Source organism: Mandrillus leucophaeus, unplaced genomic scaffold (assembly GCF_000951045.1).
Source record: "Mandrillus leucophaeus isolate KB7577 unplaced genomic scaffold, Mleu.le_1.0 Scaffold209, whole genome shotgun sequence".
Classification (NCBI taxonomy): domain Eukaryota; kingdom Metazoa; phylum Chordata; class Mammalia; order Primates; family Cercopithecidae; genus Mandrillus; species Mandrillus leucophaeus.
This window is the reverse complement of record NW_012102132.1, coordinates 322593-332041: the sequence shown is the minus strand read 5'-3', so window position 1 is coordinate 332041 and position 9449 is coordinate 322593. Positions and strand designations below refer to the sequence as shown.

General features: G+C 42.5%; 1 protein-coding gene across 3 annotated transcripts in view; it reads right to left on the bottom strand.

Annotated features, from left to right (window-relative positions):
* The window catches only part of TSPAN7 (tetraspanin 7), a 124531-nt gene that overhangs the window by 9217 nt on the left and 105865 nt on the right, over window positions 1–9449 (bottom strand). For all 3 annotated transcript variants that reach the window (XM_011980159.1, XM_011980161.1, XM_011980160.1), the window contains 3 exons: window positions 8355–8429; window positions 5423–5518; window positions 3880–4035 (listed from right to left, as the gene is read on the bottom strand). In XM_011980159.1, the coding sequence (XP_011835549.1) occupies window positions 3880–4035; window positions 5423–5518; window positions 8355–8429 (327 nt within the window). The remainder of the gene's footprint in view (window positions 1–3879; window positions 4036–5422; window positions 5519–8354; window positions 8430–9449) is intronic.

Here is a 9449-nt window from a genome sequence, read left to right as displayed (position 1 = left end):
GCTCACTGCAACCTCCGCCTCCAGGGATCAAGCGATTCTCCTGCCTCAGCCTCCCGAGTAGCTGGCATTACAGGTGTGTGCCACCATGCCTGGCTAATTTTTGTATTTTTAGTACAGATGGGGTTTCACCATGTTGGCCAGGTTGGTCTCAAACTCCTGACCTCAGGTGATCCACCCATTTCAACTTCCCAAAGTGCTGGGATTACAGGCATGAGCCACCATGCCCAACCTCACACAATTTTTCAAAAGGTAGTAGAAGAGAGAAGAATTTGGGTTAGAAAGAAGACAAAATGAAAAGAGATGTGGATATTCTAACACTTTCCCAAAAGGTAGCAGCTAAGACAGCAGTTTGCCAGGCTGGCTATCATTACTGTATCTTCTCCCTGCAGTGATGATGGGGCTAAGGAATGAGGTACAGATCAGCACCAGTGTTACGTAAGCTCAAAATTTGGAAACACAAGCCTGATAATACAACCCAGAGAGAAGCAAAATGAGTATTTTCTTATTCTGCAAAATAGTTTGGCATAGATTTTTTTTCTGCGCACTTCAATTCCACACTTAAACTGAATATATTTTCTCAAGTATGATTTCTACTCCATTCTAGAAGACTTTAGACTTGGTCACATTATTTTTGGTAAGGCCACTCCAACCAGTAGGAGACACCAGAAAAAGGGAATAACTGCCTGGCATTAGTACAACTGTGCCGAAATAATTCTCTCTAAACCTTGCTCAATGTATGGATCTTGAATGAGCAGTATTTATTCACCTAGGAGCTTGTTAGAAATGCAGAATTGAAGGCTCCACCCCAGATCTACTGAATCAGAATCTGCCAAATCCATGGGTTATTCCTTTTGACATATTTTTAATGAATTTTAACCAGATCTCCAGACGCTTCACATGCCCATGAAAAGGTGAGAAGCACTCTTCTATAAGAAATGTTTTCTCATTATTTTTTATTCCAAATAAGAAAGCAAGTTAATGAATCATATCAGTAATAGGATTAATTAAAATGAGAAAAGTGACTTAGTTTTTTTTTTCTGTTTTGTTTTTAAACAATAAGAGACCAATGTCAAAATAAATGTTTACCATCTCTGGATTTTTCTGTTATTTACTGCATGGACCCCAAAGTTCATTTTCCTGGTCTCAGCACAGATCTGCATACTGCAACAGCTGATTTAATACTACTACCACAGGCCATGTTTGCATTCAACCTTAAATTTTCCCCTAAACTATGATCTTATCTACTCACAACAACCTCTCTCAATTTCCTAATACAAAAGTCTGGTTGTCAGGTGTGAGATAAATCTACACAGACCTGCTAAGTATTCTACGAAACACTCAGAACAGTTCATTTGCTCGCCCTCTCAGCATGTCTAAATCAACAGTCACCAATGGAAAACATCTGCAAGTGACCGACTTTAACTACTAGAAGTAGAACGCTAGTTCCAGATAGGTTATGGGAAGAGGTATCTCTGTAGCTGCCAAGCAGAATAACTATGTTCCTCTTGCCCTTATAAACTGTCAAATAATTCCCATGAAGTAGGATTTCAGCCAATGCTATTAGCCAACTGAACCTGCAGACATTTCATCATCCTGCTAGCAAAACCAAAATAAAACCTGTCCCCAAATCCAAACAATAAATATCCTACATACTTTCCTCCTGTTCTCTCCCAGTTATCTGTACAAGGCAGGTTTCTCAAGCTTCCTGGTAAGAGCCAAGAATCGTCTTTCTGTGCTATCAGAGTACAGGGTCTAAGACACCACAGGATCTACAGGGATGATCCATTTATTGTAAATCATAGGATTCCATATCACTAGAATGTGGCAGTAGTTAAGCCTCCTAGGGGAAGGAGTCACTGGGAGGACGAGTAACATTTATGAGCATCTACTATTACCCCATCCCCATCTCCCACCTTGTACAGATTAGGTGTCTGAGATTTAGTCAGGAGAAGTAATTCGTCTCATAAGTTCAGGTGGGCATTAAATAAGAATGTCTAAGGAAACTTGGTAGACAAATTTTAGTTTTCATTCACTTTTTCTCCTCTGAGGGAGCCAGGTTGGAGGCTATAAGGTAAGTAAGAGAGAAGTTAAGCAGATCTTCTAAGTATTTGAGGTGGCCAGGAAAATATAAAGTTGGATTACAGTGGGGAGGTGGAAAGTGAGGTCAGTGTGTAGGTTTATCAGTGAAATGAAAAAAGGTGACCCTATCTCTCTTTCTGGAAATAATTGTAAGGATTATAGATGCACTATAAGATACATCTCCAAACTTGTTTTTACATACTAACAAAAGATCCTCCCTATAAGAAACTGCTGCCATCATTGTTAATAAAAGACTCCATGTGATATAGAAGACAAATTTCACCATCATCATTTACATTACCGTTAACGTGTATCACATCTGTGTCATAATCTGTGCCAGGTACTGTGCTTTTGACACTTTATCTCATTAAATCTTCAAATCAAGCACAAGGAGCATGTATTCTTATTATCCCCATTTTACAGATGAGAAAAGCAAGACTGAGAAAGGTTAAGTAACTTGACCGAGATCACATAATCAACAGTGGCTCAGTCAGAACTTCTACTGGAGCCTGACACTAGACCCCGTGTTCCTGACTTCTGGATCCTCAATTTTCACAAAAGAAGAGGAAGTTTGAGTGGCAAAAAAAAAAAAAAGACTTGGGTACTGCTTTCATGAATGACTTTCTGAGGCTCTGTTATATTAAATATCTCACTGCCATAGAGCATGTCTTGTCTTCCATAAATTGGAGTGTCTACCACATGCTTAGCACTTCATAAAATGGAAGCATAATGACACATATGGGTACTCAGTGGGGATGTCCATGAAGAAGCCAGAAGTTACCTTATTAACTAATAAGAGATGAAGGAAGCCTCAATGTTTGGGTTCATAAGAAAATTCAAATAGAAACAGATGTCCTTTTAACTTAGACAAGAAGCTGTCAGTACTGAATCTTACTGAACTATCTTTTCTCTCTGAATTATTCAGCAGTTGGTCCAGATCACATAGAATTTTGAAGGCATCGTAAGAACAGAATTTTATCTTAGCAAGAAAAGATTCACCCCTTGACTGAATAACAGGAAGTAAACACAATAATAGGTTTTTCCCTCCCTTTTGTTTACCAAAATATATTTTATATATGGTATTTCTCTAAACATTTAAGAATGTAGATAGTCTTCACATGCAGTTTTATCATGTCTTCATCGTATTCTCTGTAAAGTGGAATGCAGAATTGATTTTCCTCTTCTCTGGCTACTAAAACTTCATTTCCCTCATTTCCACTATGTACTAACTTTTAAATCTCATTTAGTCCTCTTTTTTCCCCCTCTCTAATTTCTTTGGGAGTCAGGAGGTTGACAATGAGTTGAATCGGAGTTGCTGATTTATTTTCCTATGGCAGTAAACTCCCTAAAATAAAGGCCACCTTCCTAGCAGAAGTAGATGCTGTCTGTCAACTCTACTCCTCTCTTGCTGCCAAAGACTGACACCCAGCTGCAAACAATGTCATGTTTGGATGGTATATTAAGCAGAAGATGGACACCCCAAAAGAAGAAAGCCAACACTCGCTGTCTGACATAAGCATCAGGGTTAACAGGAACAGCTTGCTAAACCTTCCTAACTATGCCTCGTAGATCCTTGCTGTGGGAGAGAAAGACAAGGCTGATCTGAGTCACAGCTTTCTCTTTTAGAAGTGAGCAGCCTCAAGTACCTCTCCCAGGCAATCAAGGAACCACAAAGTAAGATTCTCTTTTCCTTGACTACTGTTTCAAATCTATTTATCATAATTTCACAGAAACAAACAAACAAAAACCCCTCCCAAACATTCACCACTGGTCCCATCAGGGCTGGGAGAAAGCAGGTACCTTCTGGTTAACTTTAGTGGCGGCCACAGTCAGATTGTGTAGATCCTGGGGATTACAATCGGTTTCATTCATGCAGCAACTGGGGGGGATGCCATGATCCAGGAAGTAGGGGCTGGTGCTCCAGTTGGTGTAGTTCTGCACGCCACAGCAGCTCAGCTATTAACAGGGAAAGGAAAATAATCAAAAAGTGGTAGATCAAATGTGGTCTCCTCAATCACTGCCTTGTAACTTTTACAAGAGAAACACAGGCCAAGGCCCTAAGACAACATGTGCAGCTTTGGTGAGTCAAGATGAATGGGAAGCTCCAATAACAATTATACCCATACTGATGCTTGTTTGATCTCCAAGAAGGAAGTCCTAGATTATATATCACATTGCCTTTCTTTATTCACCTCCACAAAGCAAAGCAATGCTTCTGTGTCCAACTCACAATCACCTATTGATATAGATGTATTCATCCACTAACTCAGGACTATTGATGGGTGAATTGAGGCAAATACGGTTTCAAAAACCTCTCCACTGGGATCTCTACTAATAAGTAAATAAATCGTTCTTCTAAAAAGATGCATATACAGAAAGGGAGAGCCGCAGCTGGTAAACTATAGCCCAGGAGCTACCTGTTTTTGTAAATAAAGTTTTACTGGGACACAGCGACAACTATGTGTTCACATACTGTTTGTGGTTGCTTTTGTGCTACAGTGCAGAGAGGAGTAGTTGTGACAGAGTGTATGGCCCTCAAAGCGTAAAATATTTACTACTTGATCCTTTACAGGAGAGGCTTGCCAACCCCAATATAGGGAACATTAAAGCAAATGGGGCAAAAATATAATTAATTGGTAAATCTGAGTATACAGTTCCTTGTAATATTCCTGAGACTTTTCTGTATATGTTGGAAGTTTTATCAAAATAAATTAGAAAAAAGACTGCTTCTGAAGCAAACAAAAGCAAGAAAACCCAAAGCAAAAGCCTCATTAGTGATTCCTGATGGACGGTCATGCTTGAGTGCCAGCACCTGCCACCCAGACAGGAAATCTCTCTTCTATTTCCCCCATATCCTCCGCAAAACATCAGGCAGCTCACCCTCTTCACATACCTAACAGATCCTCAGTTTCTTCTAGGTCCACTCTATGCCCACTCCACTGCCCCGGCCAGTGAACACAGCTCACCTGAGCTCTCCACCCAGCCTGAAGACATGGATCCCAGAAAGCCAGCCTCTGGGAGCCAACTCTAAGCAAGGTTGTCACACACTCACTGCCTAACTCCTTCCCAAGGGTTCAGCTCTGAAGAGCAAATGAGCTGTCCGTGGCATACTTGCAACCCTTACTGATGCAAGGCACACGCAAGGGAGTGGTCCTCCTTGACACTCATTACCTGAATAACTGGAGCCTGGACAAGGACTGGGTGTCAACTCTTGGCAATGGAACTGGACTAAGAGTTGAAGAACGGGAACCAATAGCAAGCACTAGGCCAACCTACCAGCAGCCCATAAGTCTAAGCCCAGACCTCATAGGTAGTTCACACCCCCATCTCCTCTGGAACTTACGCTGCGCTGCACATGGTCCACTGCCCGGCTCCTCTCATCATTGCCATTGTAATTCTGCATAGCGTCCGTGTAAGTCCTCAGGAAGGTGTCCTTGATCTATGGAAGACAAGGAGGGATGTGACTGCAGCCCACCACAGCCCAAACTGACTCCAATTCTTACCAACTTCTACCCTAACAGAGCCTCTTCGGAAAGTCTCTCTAGAAATGTAGGCCAGGGAGGCAATGCCCCATTTTCTGAGACGGAAAAGCTCAGAAAATTTCCCAGGGGGTTTTTAAGCTCAGGAATTTAAAAAATTGTTCCTCTCAGCCTCAATTCAGAGAAAGTCTGACCTGCTGAATGACCTGCTGGAGGGGCCTGTCCATTTCTGAAAGGGCTGTGATGATGAGCAGGCAAACCTCAGGCATGGGCTTTCTACTTATTTTCTTTGAATTGATTAATGCCCATCTTTCTATAACTTTCTCTGCCCTTACACAGGAGGCTCATAAAAGACAAACCACTTGGGTGGACAGGATGACTGATGTTTTGGTCAAAAACTGATCCCCGTTTTACCATACGAGTGAGGCAAAACCAACTTTCACTTACCTGTCTTTAGTGAGGCAAATTAAAAAAAAAAAAAAAAAAAAAAAAGAGGATAAAAGACAAGAACTTAAAAAGGTCAGCCGGGCGCAGTGGCTCACGCCTGTAATCCCAGCACACTGGGAGGCTGACATGGGCAGATAACTTGAGGTCAGGAGTTCAAGACTAGCCTGGCCAAGATGGTGAAACCCCGTCTCTACTAAAAATACACACACACACACACACACACACGCACACACACAAATTTAGCATGGTGGCAGGCGCCTGTAATCCCAGCTACTTGGAAGGCTGAGTCAGGAGAATCACTTGAACCCAGGAGGCAGAGTTTGCAGTAAGCAGAGATTGTGCTACAGCACTCCAGCCTTGGTGACAGAGCAAGGCTCTGTCTCAAAAAAAAAAAAAAAAAAAAGATGAACAAAATCTTTTCTGTGAATACATTTGACTTTGGGGTAACTTTCAAGCTCTGTTTCCCTGAAAACCTGATGAAGGTGGAATGTCAGATGTGTTACCAGGCCACTGAGTTTGTGATAAAACCGACCCCCAATTGGTAAAATGTCTCCAGATTGGGAGGACAGCAGATGACAATAATTACTTGGTGGGAAGCTTAGGGCTAAGTATGGTGACTCTCCTAACTAGGCATATTCTTTGCTAAAATGCTGTAAACTATGCCCATGGGACAGTTACAAGACAGAAACACCAGTTACATGCAGCTTCTAAGCTAAGGTGGCTACCACACCCAGCTGTGTCATCTCATTTCACTGCACTTAAGCTGTCTCTTAGGATGGGGGACTGAACACAGAATAGGCGCTAGACTATTTTGTGGACTCATGGTGGAGAAACAAGCCCACTGCTGCCTAGCAGGCAAGCTGGCCTTCCTTTGTTATATCTTTCCGCTTTTGTTAAATGGCACTGAGACCTACTGTCATCATGTGAGTTTGACTGTTGAGCCAAACTCAAGACCAGCGCTGGTGGTCACAGTGGCATTGTACCCTCCTCCCACAACATCCCTCAGGGTTTCAGGCAAAAGAGATTAGGTAGATGAGGATTCCCAGGCCCTAGGCAGCAAGCACCATTAAGAGAAAAACCCCTCCACAGAGCACACTCCCAGCAACCAACAAGAGGGACGTTCACAAGGGCTCAGGTAGGAACAAGCCAGGCTGCTCCTGGTGTTCACACAGGCACAAGGGGCGCTTATGAGGGCTGTTGAGGCCGACACTTCATCAGGTCTCACTTCACTAGAGACTATGAATGGGGTTCTAATTCCAAATGCAGCACCCGTACAAACTGGGTTTTGGGAGTCAGCTTTGGCATCTGGGATACTGTCTCTGGTAAAGGGGAAAAACAAGGCAGTAGGGGAGCAGAGAGCACACAGGCAAGCTCAGGGGGAACTGAACCTGGCCAGGCACAACAGTGGTACCAATGAGGGTGCAGCAAGATGGGTTAATGAAAAATCTAAAACATAATTAAAAAAAAAAAAAAAAAAAAGCAGGGTCTGGGAACAGATGATGCCAGACTTCTGCGACCCACAGTAACTCTCTGTTTTCCATCTGTATCTTGTTTTTTTTTTTTTTTCCTTTTTCTTTTTAACACATGTGTATCTGCTTCTGGCTTTACTATTATCTGTGGAATACAATGATAAAATTATGAGGCAGCAAGACAATTAGTTTGGCTTGCCTTTACAGTCTTAGAAAACTTGTTATACAGATATACACTTGTACCTTACTGAAGCAGCTATTTTAAAAACAAAAAATAGAGACAGGGTCTCACTCTCTTGCCCAGGCTGGAGTGCAGCGGTGTCATATTAGCTCACTGCAGCCTCAACCTCCCAAGTTCAAGTGATCCTCCCTCCTCAGTCTCCTAAGTAGCTAGGACTATAGATGTAAGCCACCACACCCAGCTAATTTATTTTTTTATTTTTTAGAGATGGGGTTCTCACTATGTTGCCCAGGCTGCTCTTGAACTTCTGGCCTCAAAAGATCCTCCTGCCCCAGGCCTTGCAAAGCTCAGGTAGTACAGATATGAGCCACCATGCCCAGCCTGAAGCAACTATTTTTAAAGGAGTATGTAATCCATATTGAAGGTGACTGCTTTAAAATGGGGAAGAGAATCATTTTATGCAACGGCTACACAGAGAAACAGTGAAGATCAACAATGAAGGTTTCAAGCTTGGTGGAATTCCCACATTTAGAATTTCATGAAAATTTCAGGTCATATGACATGATCTTTGGAAAACAGCAACACCACTGAGGAAATCAGCTAGCCTATATGCATGCACCTTTTACACATTTCAAGAGGTTTCAAGAATCCTCCTCCCAAACACCCCTTAATTGAGTTAGGCATTTTGTGTATACTCACCTCATGACGAAACACAAACCCTGAAATGCCAGCTACGAGCTCAGCCAGGAACACCAGGGACAGAAACATGGCATACTGAAAATGAAGCACACAAAGACAAAGTCAGACACATCAGGATTAAGAAGAGGGCTTCTCCAGGGTAGGTTACTTTCAATCAACGGGAATTAGACAAGTCCTCACACTTCCTAGACAAAGTTTAGAAAAAAAATATAAAACATTCTTCTCTAAATTTACCCACATAAGCCTCAATCTAGGAATGTGTGTTTAATATGCATATGCATTCTGGAGTACACAGGCTGGGGAGAAGTCACTGAGAGACTGGCACTGTGCCTGCCAGCTTGGCTCACCTGGAGAAACCCGGAAGGAACTTTCACAACTAAGGTATCTACTATTTGTTACGCTAGAATCTTTGAGCTAGAAAAAAACCAAACTGTTCTGAAGGTCACAGGACACATTCTGCCCTGTCTGGGGGGCCTTTGTTACTACTTTCCTCACGACGGTCTGCAAGCCAATTCCCTGCGGCCCACTCCGTTTTGAAACTGTTCCAATCATTGGAAAGATTTCCTTTCCCTTTGGCCACAAGTCTGCCTACTTCTAACTTCCACTCACTAGCATTGGTGCTGCTTTCAGAAGAAATAAGAACCGGCCCAGTGTCTTTTCTCTAATGCTAGCCCATCATGTGTGTGAACACAGCCAGGATGAGAACCTACTGCCTGGGCAAAGGCCTCCAGGTGTCTCAACCACATCTCGGATGAAACAGTTACAAAATTGCTTCATTTGGAATTGCATCCTTCCCATCTGGGCCCGAGAAGCCAAACGTGTGCAAGATGATGTTCCTCTTCAGATTGGTGGTCATCACTGGACACAGTAGCCGCAGCAGCTTTCCTGTGGAGCTGCCCGCCTTTCTTGTTTGGGATGGATGCTGCATGGAGTTTATAGCCTTTCAAAAAGTAAATACGCCATACTACTAATGACATTTGCAAGCATCTAACATCTTCAGTGCTTTTCATCTCATGCTGCCAGTATTTCCTAAGTTTTTTGCATGTGCATGCACAGGCAAGCACGTCTAAATTCAAGGGTAGTACATGGTATTTA